Raw genomic sequence first — 20,033 nt, 5'->3', positions numbered from 1 at the left:
TCAAAAGCTTTTCAACTCTTCAAACATCTCCTTAGCTGAACTCCTGAAAGGTTTTGCAGATAACAGTTATGTCTGAAAGCAACAATATGCGCCTCTTTGCATTAGGGAGTTCACTGTGAGTCTATGATGTCCCCAGTGCTCTGCACAGGCTTAGGCTTTCTCTTATCTCTCTTATCTAATATTTGTGGCAGTCTGCCCCGTGTGAATGACAGCATGACTGTGGCAGCAGGAGGCATCCATGCACACGTTCACATGGAGCTAATGGGTGAGGAGTATGCTGGCATGGTTATAATGCTGGCAGATACACATGTCGTAATGACGTACAGTCCTAAACACATGACTGTCATGTCAGTCAGGCTTGTGCGTGTTCCCTGTCATGCTGCCAGATATAGTCGTCAAATGGGCATGGATTTGAGACATTTGAGATGGATAGGAAAGCGACACACACATGAACACACACACACACACACACACACACACACAGAAAACTGATAATAATAATGATGATGATAATAATAATACCCAGTCATCAAGACCATCTCAGTATGGCTCCTCACTATTAAGCAGTTATTAAACGTTTGAATACTTTTTAATATTGATTTATTTTTATTTACAGTCTTTATAGGGTTTCAGCATCTAAAAAGTCTCGTTCCAGCCTTAAAGCTGTTGGCCTTGTTGGTAACTTCTATAAAAGTAACTCTTTATATCCACACAGTAGTACATAAGACAGATAATCTGTCAACAAAATTATGTTCCTACTCCTCCTCATAGTGCTTCTAATGGCATTTGCAAGAATCCACTGCAGATGAACAAAACCAACCAATCAGAGCTGAGGAGTCTCTAACTGTTTATGTCACGTAATATAATAGCATGGCTAACCTTTTAATTTTGCCCTACTTTAGTATCTCTAATCCTTTAAATATTGTTTGAACATTGCATTTGTAAATCAGTTAAAGGTCTAGTGTGTGGGATTTAGTGGCATCTACCGTTGAGGTTGCAGACTGCAACCAACTGAAAGTTCTCCTGTGTGTCTGGCGTGTAGAGCTACAGTGGCAAATGCAAAAAACATGAATAGCCCTATCAAGAGCCAGTGTTTGATTTGTCCATGCTGGGCTACTGTAGAAACACCATGGCAAAGTCAGTGAGAGGGGTCCTGCTCTGCATGTATATAAACACCTCATTGTAAGGTAATGAAAAAACAACGATTCTTAGTTTCATTTGATTATACACTAATAAAATCATAGTTATGTGTGTCATAACTGGACCCTGACCATTATTCAAAGATTCACTGAATAGAAAAAGATTTGGGGCAAGATTCATTAAAGCTACAGATGTAAATCCGTACTGTGACACGCAGCAAAATTACTATTTCGGTGGAGACTAGCTGCCTGGCTAATATAAGCCCAATATTTACTCTTTACTTCTCCTTATTGACTCTTTTTTGTTCCACAACTCCAGAAAATATTGCCATGGTATGTAGCCGCTGGATGTTTGATGTCCTTCACCAGCTAATTGCTAACTTTGTTTGTCTGTCGCTGCACAGTGTACATATGTCTATAGATTCCTTTAAACATCTTACACTGCTTTATTACCCAAGCATGAAGCGGATATTCTCCTTGTAGACTTGTATGTGTTTTCATGTGTCCAGATGTTTCCCTTCCCTCGGCATATGTAAATGTTAGAGGAGAGGAAGGAAGAGGAGATCCTCTGTTTGTGTCCTCTCAGTGTGGATGAGCATCAGGATCATTGCTCTGGACACACAGTAGCCCACTGTGGCCACAGCCACTTGACACTTGAGACCATCAGCATGTGCGCGTGCGTGTGCATGTGTGTGTGTGTGTGTGTGTGTGTGTGTGTGTGTGTGTGTGTGTGTGTGTGAAAGAGGGGAGATGAGATAAGTGGAGTCGGCCACAGGGTGGGGGATCAGATCAGAGTGTCTTTGTCCAGAGAACTGACATCTGATTGTTCTGATGGGACCAAGAGGCAACAGCATGTACACACGCTGTACACCCACCCACACAAACACAGACACACACACACACACACACACACACATACAGATGACAATTTGTTGACTTTGTGCTTTCTTTTCTCTCTTTCAGGCTAATATTGGACAGATGGACACAGCCAAGAACATGTGGAAGATGATCATGGGGAACTTGGCCCTCATCCAGGTGACTGAAAAAACATCGTACTGGGAGCAATCAGGTTAAAGCTGTAGTTGGTGACAATTATAAAAATAACGTTTTGTCATATTTGCTGAAACTGTCACCAAATCCACACAGTAGTATGTAAGAAGGATAATCTGTGAAAAAAATCTGTTGACTCCTCCTCTTAGTGCTTCTAATGGCATTTGCAGGAATTCACCATGTGTGAATCAAAACAGCCAATCAGAGCCAAGAAGTCTTGAATGCAGCTGTCAATCATGACGTGAACTGTGACCAAGCTGTCAAACTAGGCAGTACTGATCAAATATGAGTCAAGCTTCTGTTACCGCATTGCCTGTTTCCGCTCCGGATGGTTGGTGGTGCTGAGTCTTGGCTCGACTGTTTTTAATATGGCAGCCATGTCACAAATGTTCCCATTTTACAGCAAAACTGTGCACTAAAATATGTTTCTGAAAACATTTGAGGTGAGAAATAGGCAATGCAGTAACAGAATCATGATTAATATTTGATCAGCGCTGTCTAGTTTGACAGTTTGACCGCAGTTCATGAGACACTCCTTGGCGAGTTGGGACATGATTTTTTTTACAGTATTACTGTTTGGATGTGGTGACAGTTTCAGCAAATACGACAAAAGTTGTGTAGTGTAGCTTGAGGGCAAGAAATCAGATAATGAGTTCATGTGCCATCCAATTCAAATGTCAGATCGCTCTGAAACTCAGTTTACATGCCTACATTGTAATTTCAGTTTAAGTGTTACTTTGCTTAAATCATGTTGGATACCACAGTCCACAGCTACAAGTTTTAAGGCTTTACCTTTTCTCTGGTCACACTTTTGTCACAGCAACAAAGCCCTTGCCCAGGATCATTTTTAAAAAACCTTTAAAACCTGCTTACAGTTTCACATTGCCCAATAACAAGGTTTCTCTCAACCCCTTAACCTGATAAAGAAAACCAAGTTTCTGCTTTACATGACATTTCAGGACTCAAATTACTGCCAGACCTGGGAACAATCTGGTTTCGTAAGTGCACTGTGTGTACAGTAAACACAGCAGCTGATCATTACTGGGCACACCAGTAACACTTGTGTGCTGTGTAACAACTTCTGAACACCAGCTCGGATCAGAAATAAAAAGGGACGTGCAATTTGATTGGAGAAACATACTTGAAACATCTACACACCCAGGCTACACCAGCACTGTGTGATTCCACTTATTGTCTGATCTGATCCGCACCTTCAGAGTGTTAAAGGTATAAGCTGTCCCGCCCTAACAGGTGCAGCAAAATTGTCGGGAAAGTCGCAGCTATGCCAGTTAAGCCCAGTCTGAAAATAACTCCTGTCCTGAGGCAGTAAGCAGGAGGTACAGGAAATAGCATGGGCAGGAGACTGCAGGAGTTTTTTTTCATCACACACTATTGTCATTACTCTCAATTAATGTCCTTGCACTCTCTGCTGCTTGTATTACTTCTCAGACCAGTTACTGTGCATAAATAGGACTATACACAAACAATATTCCAGGATGAGAAGTCAGTCCCGCCCTTTATTAATATGTATCAATCATCTTCCGTGAAACATTTAAACAGAATTTTATTTTCCAAAATGAATTTGAAATGAGCTTGTGGTTATGTAATGTTTGGTGAGTCCATAGTTCCTGGAACACTTTAAACCGGTGCTGGCCGGGTGCTGACATAACCTCCTATATACTGTAGGATCAGGTTGCACTCTGCACACTGGGTCACACTGGTACTCTATTAAGAGAGCTATATTAGAGACTCAGATTTTTTTTGCCTATTACTTATTCTGATAGTTGGAGATCACTTTGGTGGAGTGTTGCACTTTGACACAGTGTGTGTCTGAATGAATAAGGTGTTTTCTGTGACCTGTGATATTAAATAGATAGCTGTAAATACAACTGTATGTATAAATGGCACATAAGCTTCTACAGTGTGCAGATGAACTACTCAGATGTAACAAGATCGTCTCATATACATCTGAGTTTACATATTAACTGTAATGGATAGCTACATGAACCATTTAAATGTGTGTGTTCAGGTCCAGGCCACAGTGGTGGGGTTCCTGGCATCCATAGCTGCTGTGATCTTCGGCTGGATCCCTGAGGGACACTTCAGGCTGGGCCATGCGGTGTTGCTGTGTGCCTCCAGTGTGGCCACCGCCTTCATTGCCTCTCTGCTGCTAGGTATGGTCACCACATGGGATGTGAGGGATAACGCAATGTTAACAGCTACTCAGCATCAGGCATGTCTGGGTTACATACCACCTAAACTAACTAATGTAACTGACTGAACTTACAGTATGTTTAGTTACACAGCTAGGTTAGATTAAAGTGGCTAACGAAGTTACCCAGAAAAAAGTGCATAGCAGATAGCATAGCTAAATTAGGGCCTGTGTCCACATGGTGTTTTTCTTCTGCAGAAAAGTGGAGGCAGGGCGCGGGGGAGTGCTTCATCAACTTGCTTCATGATGCGTTTAACATGGGTTTTGTTTCTATGACAACAATATCTTGACATTGCCGTTAGCTAGGTAGCTAATGTAACGGAGGGTTGATTACACATTTAACAACAAGTTTACAAAGGTACAGTCATAAAAGCATAACACTTACAATATTCAGACTCCGCTGGTCAATCTGCTCCCCCAGTTGGGCTTCTTTGTCCTTGTTGTGATAGTAGCATAACTAAAAAAGCGGCAGTGACGACACCGGCGCCTTTCTGAAAAGTTCTGAGATCTTCAACTAGAAAGGCACGGAGCGGCCACACAAAAAGGTGGTACGCTCTGGAAAAGGATGCAGGGCATGGCACTTTTCCCCTCTCCTCATTGGGAACAATTGAAAAAAAAAAAAAAACTATTTTGACACAGGCCCTTACTGTTAAAGGTTCAGTGTGTGACATTCAGAGCATTCAGACAGCAGCACACATCTAATTGCCATGTAAAAATATAGAGGAGAAATGGTGTCCTGAGTAGAGAATAAAGTCACACTTCCTCTGTGTGTTGTAGTCTGAGCTTCTCTGTGGTTTGTTGTGGTAAACCAGCCCGGCCACGCGTGTTAGTGCATGTGTGTATCCCAGTGGCTAGCTTACGCTGCCGCCTTGCACTGCGCTCATGCTGCGGTCACTGCTTGTCATGGAAGCTTAGTGCCCAGCCTCTGGTTCCCCCCTGGTTAGCTCTGATGGCACTATTGCTGTTGTTTAGTGGCATTTATGGAGTTAGCGCCATTAGCTGCTAGCCACCTGCTCAGCCATCTCAATGTTGACAACTGTGTCCGAACAACTAGAGCCCCTTTCAGATAAGATACTGTACATTCACCTGCAGCCACAAGCACAGTTGTTCATAATATTCTGACATCATGTTTAGTGTTAGCTTTGAATGTAAAAACAGGCAGAATTTTAACATTAGCACAAAACACAAAGTGTAACTGAGGCTGTTGGTGATGTCTTGCAGGTATTTGGCCGTTCATCAAAGTATTACAGGTATTAGACAAAGTAAAACTTTGACCTGAGAAAATTGTGAAGTTAAGGGATCGTCAAAGTTGCCCCCTCAGGGTGGACATCTAAACCAAGTGTCATGGGAATCCATACAACATTCATTAAAATATTCCACTCAAAACCATGTGAATGTAATGGTGGGTAGAGGAAAGTCAGGGTATTATCGAAGTCATTAGGATTCATCCTCTGGGGACCATAACTGTCTGTACCAGATTAATGACAATCCATCTGATAGTTGTTGAGATATTCAGTCTGTATCAAAGTGGTGGCTTGGCATTGCCGTCCTTAGAGGCATGACAGCAAGGCTAAAAATTGATCCTACAAAATTTCAGGTGAAAATCTGATTATAAAAAATGTAATTTGCATTATCAACACTTTGTGGCTGTGCTATTAATTGTGTTGCTCTCCTTTCCCTTTTTTCTTATCCTACCTTTCTATGAGGGAAGCCATATTCTTAACTGTCCTTGCTAACCTGGTAAACTGCAGTGAAAAGTTTCCTGTTGCTGTCGGACACACAACTTTTCCAATTTCTGATGAACATAAAATTTTAAACTTTAAAACGGTCTGTTCTTTTCATATATCTTAAAGCCCTCAGCCTCTCTGGACAGCAGCTCTTTATTGCTTCAGGTCCTCTCACTTCATATTTTTAACCCAACCTTCAGGTTTTATTTTTGCCAGCTTCAACTTTCCTGGTGGAAAACAACAGAATCCCTTTCCTTTGTTCTGGGAAAAACAACAACCTCTGGCTACACCCTTAAAGACAACATTTTCTATTGTTGTGTTTTTGCTCCTCACACTTGTTTCATGTGGACAGTCAATGAGACCCCAGAACTCTGATGATCGATGGTTATACACTGAACATTAAGTAGAATATCACATACTGATTAACCTCAGATGCCCTCAGATGCCTTCCATGTTTTGACATCTCTGCCCTTAAATCCCACAGGGCTCATCATGATTGGTGTGATCATCGCGTCTAGGAAAGTTGGCATCAATCCTGACAACGTGGCCACACCTATTGCTGCTAGCCTGGGAGACCTGATCACCCTGTCCCTGCTGGCAGGCATATCAACCGGACTCTACAAAGAACTAGGTAACGAACACACAGGTGCGTCACAGAATAAATGTGATACATAAAGTATCTAATGTAATGCTCTTGCCAGTCCTGTAAAATGAGCCTAAAATGCCTACCCAGGGCACACCCAGAGTAAACATTTAGAGTACATGGTGTCTGACAGCTAATTTGAGCTGATGCAACGGCAGTCTTAAGATTTTGTTTGTTTGGTGGTGGTCTGACAGAGGCGTTGGCGTTGTTGTGGCTGTATCTTGAAATAGTTAGGGATGTCAACAGTCAACCATTACTCTGTTAACCACTGAGAATATTTGTGACTGATTACGCATGATGGTCTACAGGTTAATTAAGCTGCTTTTCAGTTTACTGCACTGTGCACCACCCAGGTCTGGTGGCGATAGCTTGTGACGCTGTTTATTGGGCAATTACATTGTGCCCAGTTTCCCCCCTGGTGAGTAAGTGGCTCATTTTTGAGCCACAAACACCGTTTAGCATCGTTAGCATATGTTAGCTCTGTTAGCACAGTTAGTAGTGTCAGCACAGCTAATGGTGCTAACATAGTTAACAATGCTAAAGGGGTTCTGTGGGTCAAAATGAAGCCACTTACTCACTGAGGCTGCCTTGGGGGGGAACGGAGGGTGGCCAACATGTTTCCGTAGCATTAGCGGCACTGCTAGCTTGCTCCAACCCAGACTGGCTGAACAGTGGAGACTGAAGGGTTTGCAGTAGGCACTATATGTTTCCACATGTTAATGGGAGTAGCCGGCTGTCTATCAGCAAAGCCAACAGAGAATTTAATAAAAACCAACACATTTACATCCTTAAAATATTAAAATTTCACCACATTTAAATGGATAGTGCTTTGAAACGCAATGCTAAAGCTCACTGAATCAGTGGAGCAGTGGACCAAAAGGAAAGGCCTCTTGTATTTTGTCATTTTGTGTCGTTTTTTTCGTGAGTTACCAGTTAATGGGTGTCAGGCCAAAATTAAAATTAAACAACAAAACTGACTGTTTGCATCAATCAAATCACAGGAGTCTTAGCTTTCCAAAGATATGTCACATAGCAGTTGTGCCTGTAGGCAGTCGGACTGTTAAGTGCACAATGTGTTCAACAGAATTTTAAGGAGTTAATGATGCTCCTAAGTGTCAGACATCTTTTTTTTTTGCTTGTGATTTAATATTTTTGGCCTTAAAGGATCATTCAGCTGTTTACTTGAATAAAGGACTTGCATGTCGTTTTGTTGTTGTTGCTTTTCACTCATTTCCCATTTGCATACGGTGCAGGCTTTACTGAGCTGAGTGTGTGCAAGAACTGTAAGGAGGAGATAGGGTGTAAAAAATATTATTCATTAATTTAAAGCAAATTATTGCATTTTACTGCATTGTACTGCAAGTATTGTTGCTCCTACAGCTGTATTCAGACGTCAGATACTACAGCTTGTTCCATCATGGCAGGAAAAACAAAAAAAAACAAATAGGTGTTACATAACATACACAGTAATAATTTCTACAGCCAATATTTCTGTGGTGGAGTCACCGCAGTTGCTGGCCTCTATTACCTTTGAAGATGTTATCCTAAAAGGGAGCAGCATGTGCAGAAATGTGTGAAATGTGACTCTGCGTCTGGCTGTGTACGGTAAATAAGGATGAAAGCCGCCCACACCTAACCTCAATGCGCTTTAAGGCCAGAAATCCACAGCTATCTGGCTCTATTGTTAGCCCTGCGATCTTTACCGCAGACAAACCCAGATTTACTAAACCAGCGGTTGGCCACACCACAGACAGACAAACAGACCAACAAACACTGACGCACACAGGAGCAATGAAACCATCCTGACTAGAGTGTGGAGGAATCCCATATCTGCTCCCTTAGTCTGAGAGTCTGGAAACTTTATAGTCTTATTCACTTTTAATGCCACAGTCTGATACTATGTTGAGCTTATTTGGGTTATTCAGACTGTTGTGTTTGTGGTGGCTGTAGTGTCCTGTAGTGTTAGTTCAGTAGTTAACACTGCCTCCTAGAGACAACACCAGGGACTTACTGTCAGTCCACCTATAGTCCTACTCAGCTCTCATGAGCTCTCTGTAGTTATATTATCAGTTCAATGTCAACCTCAGTTTTGCTTTATTACTATTAAGAATGTGTATATGTTGAAGCACTCATCAAAAATTGTTACTTTGGTCTGTCTTTGATTTCATTTTCATTAAGTCTATGGTGTTTTTGATATTAAACAACAAGGAGTGCTAAGCATTTTCATTTAAGAATTGTGTATAGTAGGTTGTAATATTCTTACACACTGCACTTTTTTAATAAAATAAAGCAAACAAAAAAATTAAAATTGTTATAGAAGATGATATATCATTGAAAAAAGACCATCATTAAGTCACAGACAACGTACAGTGCTGTCATTATTAATAAATGATCCACAGACTCCTCAGTAAAATCTGTGCATAGTGAAAGCATCAACACATTCTTGGTGTGTGTCTTCCTCTCATACAGAGCACAATAACTATGCCAACCCGCTGGTGTGTGCTGTGTTTGTGGCGATGTGCCCCCTATGGGTGCTGATAGCCAGGAGGATCCCATCCACCAGAGAACTCCTGTACTCCGGCTGGGAGCCAGTCATCATCGCCATGGCCATCAGCAGGTACAGCTGTTTCACCTTTATGAAAACACAAATCACAGAATACACACACTGTGGGTGTGGTTTAAGGTTCTGACAAACTATAGACTGAATCATCATGACGTTGCACTCACAACATCAGTCACTTCTGGGCAGACCACTGGCAAGTGATGCTGCATACTTCGAGGTCGGAAGCTGGAGCTGAGAATGACGTCACACTCAAACTAACAGCATTCCAGTTACACAAGTTGGAAAAACACTGTAGGTTAGCCAGGTTAGGATAACAACATTTTACATGGTAATTTGCTAACATGCTAATTTAATGTGACACACATAAGAAGGAAGTGCTAATCAACAATCTATTTCTACGGCTTTCGCTACAGTTGGTGCACAGAGCAGCCATCTTGGATTTTGGGGTCGAGGTTTGCTGAGATGCTCCCTGTTTTCCAAGTTAGAAATCCAACTTCAGGGGATGTTCCAGTTGAAATTCCTGTCTGGGAACTTGGAAATTCCAACTTCCCTGTTCAAATGGAACACACCATGATTTAAACTGTAGAGATATGTGAAATCGGCAAACTTGTTTATTTCAGCTGTAACTTTAACATTTTAAGATACATAGTTGAACATGGTGGTCCAACCTATCTGACATTTCTACTGTGTTTATTCTATGTGTTGTGTTGCTTTGCTAGTGTCTTTGATAAACCATGGAAGCTGTTTAAGTGTATGCTATCTTTTGAATATTTTTAATATCTTTACCTTACCAATGGAAGCAGTGGTAAACTAGCAACTTCTGTGTTTTGCAAAATAAATTTTAGTTTTTGTCAGTGGAGTCTGGTGGCGTTGAGATAACTTAAGTCCCCTGTCAGAGACAGCTGTCTGACAGAAGGGTAAAGCAGTAAAAATATTCTAAATATAGCACACACTTAAACTGATATTGACTTTTTAGGTGGCTGTAAACGAACTAATCGAGGCAGTGTTTGCTCAGCACCGTTTCACTTTACATATGTGACGTGGGGGTTTTCTACACGGATATTACTGAAGACAAACATTGTGCTTCGGTCTGTTCCACTGTTTATCACCATATTTTACATCAATATTGCAAATAAGTCTTTTTTTTTTGGCCCTATTTCAAAAATATTACAATTAAATTATAAGAAACTAATTTGAAGACTTATTTTTATATTATCTATTGATACAATTATTTTCAAGTTTTTTACTTTTGCATTCATGTCCCAGAGTCTTAATTGTGTGATGGATTGCCATGTGTTTTTTTTTTTTTTGTTTGTTTTTGTTTTTTTATGATGATTGCAGTGAAATACAACGGCTAAGTTTCAGCTAATCACTCTCGTCTGTCTTTTAGTGTCGGTGGTTTGATTCTCGACAAGACCGTCACCAACCCAAACTTTGCTGGCATGGCTGTCTTCACTCCGGTGATCAACGGTGAGTCACAAAAGCCAACAGATGAAACTTTAATGATTCATTTGGGGGAAGTGGGGGGAAGTAAAGAAAAAGATGAGTGTGTGGTGTAGATAACAACAGCCAATATGCTCATAAGTAAAACATCAAACAAACAAACAGTGACAGAGATAGAGGTTGACATACACGCTTCATCCCTGGAGGTGGAGAACAAATATAGAAGAATCTGTTCTGGCACTGAAATGTGTTTTTAAATCTGTTCGTGTTTCCACTTCAGTCTGCTTTAATAACAGCTGGAGGTGTCAAATGTGCAGAAATGTTTATCCCTTAAAAATGGAGCTTGGCATGTTGCTCTGATGCCAGGTTTTTAGACATGACAAATACAAAGTGGATGAAAATATTTATTTCATATATTTATGTAAATATTCAAATGAAAAACACCAGAGCACACACATATCAACATCTGTTTTTTATCTCATCACAGCAATAATGAGGTTGTTTTGTTCTGTTTCCATGTTTTCTCCATGTGCATGTGTGTGTCAGGTGTGGGAGGTAACCTGGTAGCAGTTCAGGCCAGTCGAATCTCCACCTATCTGCACATGAACGGCTTACCCATGGGGGATCCCAACCCCACCCCCAGGAAGTGCCCCACACCCTGCACCTCCTTCTTCGGCTCCTGTAAGTTGACGGGTGGCTGCGGAATGTTCCACTGTTTCTCTCCTCGTTTTATCTAATGAAAACAAATCTTTCCATGTTGGAAAATATCCATCATCCATCCCAAAAGAGCCCAGCCTTCGTTTTCCTCCAAAGCAGAATAGAATAAGTTCCACTTCATCATATTCTGCTATTAAAGTAAGACTGGTTTAAAAGGAGCTCCTCTTTCTCTTCCAGCTGTGAACTCTCGTTCAGCCCGTGTGCTCTTCCTCCTGGTCGCCCCGGGTCACCTTGTCTTCCTCTACACCATCAACTCCCTGAGGGGGGGACACACCACTCTGACACCTGTCTTCATTACATTCTACCTGGCTGCTGCACTACTACAGGTACACACAAACACACTCTTTATTTACTCTACCTGCACCTGAGGGGAGTGAAATGTGCAGGTAACCAAAACTGGGAGTGATTTATGTATGCAGGATTGACACAGTGTTATTAGTTACTGGGAGTTTTATAACATGCATCAAACAGAAAACCTAATTATTTATTATTACTATTATTAATATCAGTGTGGCAGCAGCAAATACTGTAGCAGTAGGTGAGATGTAAATAAGCCTCTGCAGAGACACACTGCAAAGTAAACATCTTAGTGAACCATTACAGAGAAGAGGAGCCAACACGTACACCTCCAAATCTCAACACGATGTAGACTTGCTTGTTGTCCCTGTGAGGTAGTTTTCTAATTTTATGCCCCCGTGCCGGCGACAGCCATGGCCAGAGGCATTATGCTTTCAGGTTGTCCTTCTGTATGAATGTACATCCCATTCTCATGAATGCGATATCTCAGGAACACCTTGAGGGAGTTTCTTCAAATTTTCACAAACATCCACTTGAACAGATTACATTTTGGTGGTTAAAGTTCATGTTTTTTGGCCATAAGTGGAGAACACTTACGCTATTTATGATTTCAAGATTTCACACAAATGTCTAATAGGATAAAATGATGAAGTGATGACATTTTATATCCAAAAGGTCAAAGGTCAACTTCACTGTGACATCATAATGTTCTGCAAAAACACTTTTCTGGCCGTTACTCAACATCATAACACAGGAACACAAGGGGAGACATTTGGTCAGATACTGAATCGGTGACACTAATCTTGGGTGTCCACCTGTGCTGGAAACTGTGCTGATTGTATAGATCCTCTGTTCGGCTGGGTCGAAGATGTGTGTGCGGCATCCATGTTTTAGAATATGCAGCTTACCCACAGCAGCATTTGAAGCATTATCACATGCCATGGCTTCATATGAGTCTGGACAGACATGGCTGTAAACTGTAACTTGATGGTTTACGGAGGCATGCAACCACAAGGCGGTAATTCTAGTTTCTTTCAGTGTTTTGATGTGTTTCTGCAGAGTACTGCCACAAGGGAGCTTAGAGCTTACTACTTTTATCGTACAGGGCTATAATGCCAATGCAGACGTTTTTATCTTTTATTTAGGCTTACATATTTTGATAGATGCGTTTCAGATGTGCAATTTAGTGTCAAGTACAAACTTTCTGACAGCATGATATGACCTGCAGGTCATATCATGCTGTCAGAACCCCTCTCTCTCCCTCCATTGCCAGTCTGCCATTACACTGTCAAATGTCAAATAAAGGTGAAAATGCCAATAAATAGTAATACTACTAAAAAAATCTGAAAACACATCAACCTCACATACATAATGATATTTCACCCTCAGGGCATCTAATTGGTTATTCAATAAAACAGTTATTTTAATAATGTCCACATCATTTAGTGACATTAATATCTCCTCCTCCAAACCATGAGGGAAATAAAAGCAAATTAAATCAGATAGTTCCATCCTGCCTCTGTCTTCTTAAGCAGCGATGATTGATAACCACCTTAAACATCTCTCATAATTATCCTGAATTATTATCCTGAGATGAGGATCTTATAATTACAAGTGTTCATGTAATTATGTGTGATCCTGATCTTGTAATTATGAGGTAGTTTTCCCATAATTAAGAGATACAGAAGTTATCGTTGCCAGATCAGGCCTCTAATTAATTTTTTCTTTGTAATGCATTTCTGTATTGTGTATTTATTATATTAAAATATTGCAAATCAGTGAGATTGAAATGGGATCTCAGGGCGGTGTGCTCTGTTGCCAGGAGCCCATAGCTTGTACTAAGCAGTACACTGAATGCGTTGCTGAAACATTTTCTTTACCCTGAATTAAAGGGTGACCTCAGCACTACCTACCATGCCATGTAGGACTACTGACAAGCTACAGAGCTTTATAATTGGCAAGCATTTGTTCAGTTTGATGAGTTTATAAGGAAAGATGGCAGGGAGATCTCACAAGGTTTTATGGGGATTGGTTGAATTTCAATTACATGATCATGATTTCCGGGAATCCCAAAACTGACCTGTCTGTACAATCAATCAAACACTGTCTTCCGGTTGAGGTTTTCTGAGAGAGGCAAAGTCTCTGTGGCTCCTGTAAAAAGAGTTTGCTCCTCCTTCTGTCTCCCTCCAGGTGATAATCCTCCTCTACCTGGCAGACTGGATGGTCCACTGGATGTGGGGTCGAGGCATGGACCCCGACAACTTCTCCATCCCCTACTTGACGGCTCTGGGTGACCTGCTGGGGACCGGTTTCCTCGCCCTCTGCTTCCACATGCGCTGGTTCATCGGGGACAGAGACTCTAACGCGGGCAACTGAATGCATGCACAGACACACGCACAGAAGAAAAAGACAAAAAAAAACTTCACATACTGTACGCTTGAACGCACGGACAGTGACGAACATCACCCGTATGTCTGAACATTATCTGAAAGTGGACATTGTCTACTATAAAAGGGCTAATCTCCTTTAGGGCTCTGATTGATGGTATAGCACTTGTAGGGCAGTAGTGTTTCATCTCATCTGGATATCAGGACACTGATGCACCACAGCAGAAGACCAGATTTGAAACAGTATCTGTGTTTCACTTTAGAAACAATGCAAACACACATATCTCCACCTCAACCAGTGAACAAAACTCCACCAGATGGATCCAGCCCCACAAACTATATTTTACTTAATAACTGAGTCCTACTACTTTTGTTATTATTATACTATTGACAATGATTATTATTGTTGGTAAATAATGCATTTGATATGAATCGATATTTGTTCTATGTACAGGGCCGGTCCTCATTATTTTCAATGGGGACGTTAGCCCATCCGTTTTTAAAGATCAAGTTTTAACACTTGAAACTAAGACAACAAAAGATAGCAAAAATATATCCAAACAAGCCTAGAATGCTTAATCACCAAGTGCTCTGTCTTACATACAGAATGAATATTATACGTGTCTCATTTCTGATTCAGTAGAGTGCATAGGGCTAGCTGTTCTCTCTGTTGTACCCTGGCCTTGTGACTGTAGGAAACAGGATTGGGGGGTTTTACTACAGGGGACTGGACCACAAACGTAACAAGCTAAATCCCTTTTGGCATCGCTCCCATCGGCGGATGGCTTAATTTGAGTTGGACGGGAACAGAAAATCAAGGTTGTAATTCCCACGTTTACTTCCCCTCAATTCTGGGCTTGAGAATCAGGAATATTAGATCTAAGGTCAGATCAATGTCCAACAGATGTTTGCATCAGCCACTCCAAGAAGGTATACCTCTGATTTTATCAGCAGTTAGAATTAATTAATGTCTATTTAAAAGTTAATGGGGGTTGTGTGCTCACTCACTTCCTCTGGAGTCCACAGAGGTCACACTGTTTCCTTTTTTGGCTAAATCTACTAAAAACGGACGTAATGAAATGGCCAGAGTACGATTCTTCTTTGTTTGAGCAAACACACAGAAACAGTGGAAAATAGTATGTGGAAAAAGGCCAGACAAGTGTCAGTTAGGAATGTGTCAGTACACCTGACACACAAAAACACACACCTCACTGTTGGTTGCAGCTCACAGTTTTTTTTTCTTTATGGATGCCAAGAGGTTAGAGAGGCCTTATTTTGCCGTGAGCTGTTCCAGGTGAGGAAAGCACCAGTCCCCCTGTCTGAAACCATCTGCCAACTCTCTACTGGAGCAGGCTTGTTGTTGTTGTGTTGCCCAAGCCAGGCTTATAGTAAGTGACAAGAGGCTCAACATGCTGCAACGCACTGGAAACAACCTGCAGAGCTCAGCCAAGTGAACATGGTTGTGTCCACACGTGGTAACAGAGGGTGAAAGTTTAAGTTGCCTTAGCCCAGATGTGCTCACTCAGGTTCAGCTGTCTGATACCAGATGAAACGTTCTGATCGCTGATATTTTGTGTGGATATTTGATACATCTTTAATTTGACTATTTTCATTTCCACAAAGCATTTAGATGGTCTAAGTTGGAGCACTGAATTTTTCCAGTGAAAGACAGACCAATTAAGTTCTTTGAGGTTGGTTGACGGTTAGGTCACAGTAGCCGCAGGAAGCTGTGGCAATTTTACTGTTCATATAGTTTTCATTCTATAGCCCTTAGATTTCACCAAAGGATTAGTGTTGTTCTTAAAGCTGCCTGAGGGCCCGGTCACACCAGCATTTAAAACAGAAACATTTACATAAATTCACTTCAATGGAATCACAGCAATCAGTGGATTCTCTCACAGGGTGGAGAATATGTTCCCAACGTTTTTGCATTGAGTTCAGCTCAAGTGAAACTGACCAATAGCAAAATGTCTTGACAGTCCTGACCTTTGAGGGAACAGAGCAGAGCTTCAAAAAGTGTGCTGGACTTTGAAACCAGCTTGACATAGTGGTCAAACCGTGTAGCTACAACTTCCAGGTCCATCATGTGATGCCATTCCCATAGATGTGCATAGGGTCAGATACTTCTGTAAAGTTCTGAGTATCACAACCCCTTTGAAATTACTTGTTTTGCCATCAGAATTTGATCCTGATCTGAGATTTGATCCATTCAATCTGAGAACATTTCAAATGTCTGCAAGAGCTGCACAACTAAGTCATTTTATCCCCATTCAGGTTAGTAAAGGGCTGATCCGGAAGTAGCTGGCTGAAGCACTCCCCAGGGCCCTGCCACTGCTTTTCTGCCAAAGGAAAACGCCATGTCGACACACACCCACAGAGAACTATTATCCCCCTTATAGTTACTCTATGTTGAATGAAATTATGTACAATCTTCGGCAACAAAATGTCGAGGGGGGGTACAGAGAAACTCAGAGCACTTGTGACTGACTACGCTAGCTTGTTACTGTTCTTTGATTTAATTTGCTAGCTTCTGGTGTGACCGGGCACCGAGGATGATTTAATCCTAGGTTGTTGTCGTTTTGTTTTCAGATACTGTAGAGTTGGGTTAGAGTAAAATTCCAGGATTTTTTTTTTCTTTGGTCCGGAAGGAACCTTCTGTAAGCGAATGACTGACTGGACAATGTTTAATCAGAGGGCAAAATTGGTTTAACCTTGGTGTATCATCCACTGAGGGTAAACCTTAGTCCCCCCCAACACACAAACACACACAAACTATCTACCACCAGACTCAGCTGCCCCGAGCTGACTCTCTTTGAGGGCTTACAGGTGAAGAGGAGAATGAAAAAGGAAGTCGTGAGCCATTTTGACAGACTGTACCAATTACAGACGATGGCCCAGGGCCAAAGCCCAGTGTCTTAGGAGAAACCTGCATGTGATGCTTAAATAATCCGGCGCTTGTCAGACTTCTGTGCTGTTTCTAAGGGGCCAGCAGAATGCATGTGCAGGGCACATAATGTGATTGTGCAAAAAAAAAACTTGATTATTTTTTCTGTTAAAAATCTTTTGTTTTGGGTTTGACTGATTTTTTTTTCTTTTTTATGTGTCAATTATGTTAAAATTGTGGGGTTTTTTTCTATTCCTTTACTCCTTTCCCTAATCTTTTTAACTCTTCATGATTTTTGTTTTGTGTGGTAAATTTCATCAAGCAAACAACCACTGTAATAAGATGAAGCAACTTCTCCACGCTGGTCAAAGGCACAAAGTACTGTAATCTGCAAAGCGGACACCAGAGGGCACCGCAGGGATTCTCTTAACTGTGCAACTTCTCAGTGCATCTCTGGGTCCTCTGGATTCAAACCCCAACGTGTCCACCCGGAGTGACTTTATTTTGTCTTCTTTTCTACAGCGTTTGACTTGTTGTAAAAGTTGCATCCTTCCATCTGTTCACTCTCAGTCTGTATCCTCCACTCTCTTACCGACCAGGTGCCAGCGTTCTGCCTCTGTGTCAATGGAAAGTTGTGAATACTTCTATAAGGGGGCAAGTAATGCTTTGTCTATTTATTTTTAGATGCACACAAAGCAAATTGTACATATTATATTTATTCTATATATAAGGTTGTTTATTTTGTCATTTCATTTTGGCTCTGTTTCCTTGTCACCATGTTGTTGTCATTCTTCTCTTCTTTGTTTTTGTTTTTTCTTTTCTTTGCAAAAGGCCAGTAGAGCTTCTTGGTACTTCCCGCACTAGAACGGCGGTAAGGCTAATGAATAGCACGGTGCCTAATACCAGTCTTTACACACCTCACACATATGCACACACACCCTGTCACACACAGGGTAAGCATACTTATAAGATATAGAATGGCCTTAACCTATCAGAGCCAAGCTCAACTCAGAGTAACCAATCAGGAGCTAGGTTCGCCACAGAGTAGCGTCTCTTTAATTAGCTTTGATTAATAAAAGATGTACAGTAAGTTGATTCTGATGTAATGTAATGATGACTTTATATGATGCAGCAGGGGGGAGGAGGGCTTGTAGCATCAAGCTTTTGTTCACATGACTCGGCAAAAAAATGAGGATGAAGGCTGAGAAACCTCAGTAGGTCTACAGGGCATCTGAAAAGTAGGATTTTAACCCACAAACACGCCAGAAAACCTGAGTGCAACATGACAGAATGCACAGTGTCACTTCTTATGATTCCAGACGTTTCCTCCTTTAATTGAAATACCCAGCCTTTAAAACCCTTCACCCTCCTACTGCCTTGTTAACCTCGCTGCTTCAAACCCTCAAGCCCCTGAACTCACAGGGAACCACGCTGATCCTCAGGCTGCCACCATCAAGATGGAGCCTTTGATTCAGACTCTAAACTTCCACCTGTCTTACTGGGGCCAGGGTCTTTGCAGTCTCTGTGTTCTTCTGGTAAAGCCCTCCCTCTGTGAGGCTGGAGGAACGCTCTCTCCCTGCAGGACTTTGTAAATTGCTGGAAATAAAGGACTATATTATTTCATACCATTCCTCCGTCTTATTGTCTTTGTCAGCTTTTACTGTAAATGTGTGTGTGAACTGAACAGATGTTCAGAGGCAGGGATGAAGCTCAAGCTGAACTCAGATGAGGGATGTTCAACTTGCTTTTCCCAAGGGCCTCTTTTGCAAAATGACACGAGGCCAGGGGCCAGCTAATAAACAGACAATAATATTTATCTGTATACATTATAAACAAATTGCCCGTTTTTAACCTTTTCGACAATTGTAGTCCCCATTCATCTCTGCAAAGATTTGAGGATATTTAGGGGATCAGCCCTGACCTCTGTTGGAGGGTGCGATAAGCTTGTGGCTTATTTACATTCAAAGTACAAAAGAAAATTCTCAGTGTGAATCTCTTAAGAAAAATCGTAGGCGGCCATCCAGCACCCTATCATGGGCCACATTGTGGCCCGCAGGCCATAAGATAAATATCAATGATTATAGGCTGTCCTACAAAACATTCCACAGGCTGATGTGTACCTGTGAATTTATAGTAAAGAATATCAAACATGTGGCAACAATAAGCAAGCATTTTATGGGAACACGGCTATTTGTCTACATCATAAGTTAAATCTTAAACTGCTCTCAAAGTGAAGCTAACTCCACTCCACAGAGACACGTCCACACACACATCTGCCCATTAAAACTTTTAATACTTGAGTGATCCTTGAATGGAAAGTTCTTGTACCCATATGATCTTCTGTGGTCATTGGTTTTGTTTACTATCTCTTAGTAGCTCCGCCACAAAATACAAATCATGTCACATATTTCCCTTGAGAGATAAACTGCATTCGCATTGCTATCTTGGTGGTTCAAACACCCTGAGGGCAAGTTGAAGAAAAAAAAAATTACAAGCAATGTTGGCCAAAACCTAAGTTTATCTCCTCCTATCTCCTCCTCCCATAGTGATAAGACCTCCTATACAAGTCTTATCACTATGTATCGGATTTCATCTCCTACAAAGATAGATACAGGATGTTATCTCCTTTGAAGACACAACCCCATTCGTAGGAGAGAATATCTCGTACATAGGAGATAAACTTTTTGGCCAACACTCACTGCAAAAAAAAAAAAAAAAAAAAAAATCACCCTGTTTCCCAGGGCTTCTATAGGTTACATAGGATTGTGTATCTGCAAAAACTGATTTTTATTTATTTAGGTAATATTTTTTGCAATTTTGGGTGTTTAACAATGTGCTTAAGTGTTGCAATACAGTTTAGACATTATTAGATCACGTCTGCACTTATTTTTCAGTGAAGAGGGAGCTGAGCTGGAAGGCGCAGATTTCGATTTACCGGTCCATCTACGTCCCAGCTCTCATGAACTCTGTG

At 41.3% G+C, this 20,033-nt stretch overlaps 1 protein-coding gene across 2 annotated transcripts in view; it reads left to right on the top strand.

Moving 5' to 3' along the window:
* The window catches only part of slc41a1 (solute carrier family 41 member 1), a 33,003-nt gene extending 14,313 nt beyond the window's left edge, over positions 1-18,690 (top strand). The window contains exons 4-11 of one of the 2 annotated variants that reach the window (XM_050037929.1): positions 2,103-2,174; positions 4,219-4,363; positions 6,613-6,774; positions 9,241-9,388; positions 10,725-10,804; positions 11,324-11,458; positions 11,672-11,820; positions 13,982-18,690. In XM_050037929.1, coding sequence (XP_049893886.1) covers positions 2,103-2,174; positions 4,219-4,363; positions 6,613-6,774; positions 9,241-9,388; positions 10,725-10,804; positions 11,324-11,458; positions 11,672-11,820; positions 13,982-14,167 — 1,077 coding nt within the window. In that variant the 3' untranslated portion in view covers positions 14,168-18,690. The remainder of the gene's footprint in view (positions 1-2,102; positions 2,175-4,218; positions 4,364-6,612; positions 6,775-9,240; positions 9,389-10,724; positions 10,805-11,323; positions 11,459-11,671; positions 11,821-13,981) is intronic. The other variant, XM_050037930.1, reaches the window with a different exon arrangement.
* Positions 18,691-20,033: the final 1,343 nt, after the last annotated feature.

The sequence above is a fragment of the Epinephelus moara genome, chromosome 24, assembly GCF_006386435.1.
Source record: "Epinephelus moara isolate mb chromosome 24, YSFRI_EMoa_1.0, whole genome shotgun sequence".
Taxonomy (NCBI): Eukaryota; Metazoa; Chordata; class Actinopteri; order Perciformes; family Serranidae; genus Epinephelus; species Epinephelus moara.
The sequence above is the reverse complement of the archived record's forward strand: the minus strand, read 5'-3'. Positions and strand labels throughout refer to the sequence as shown.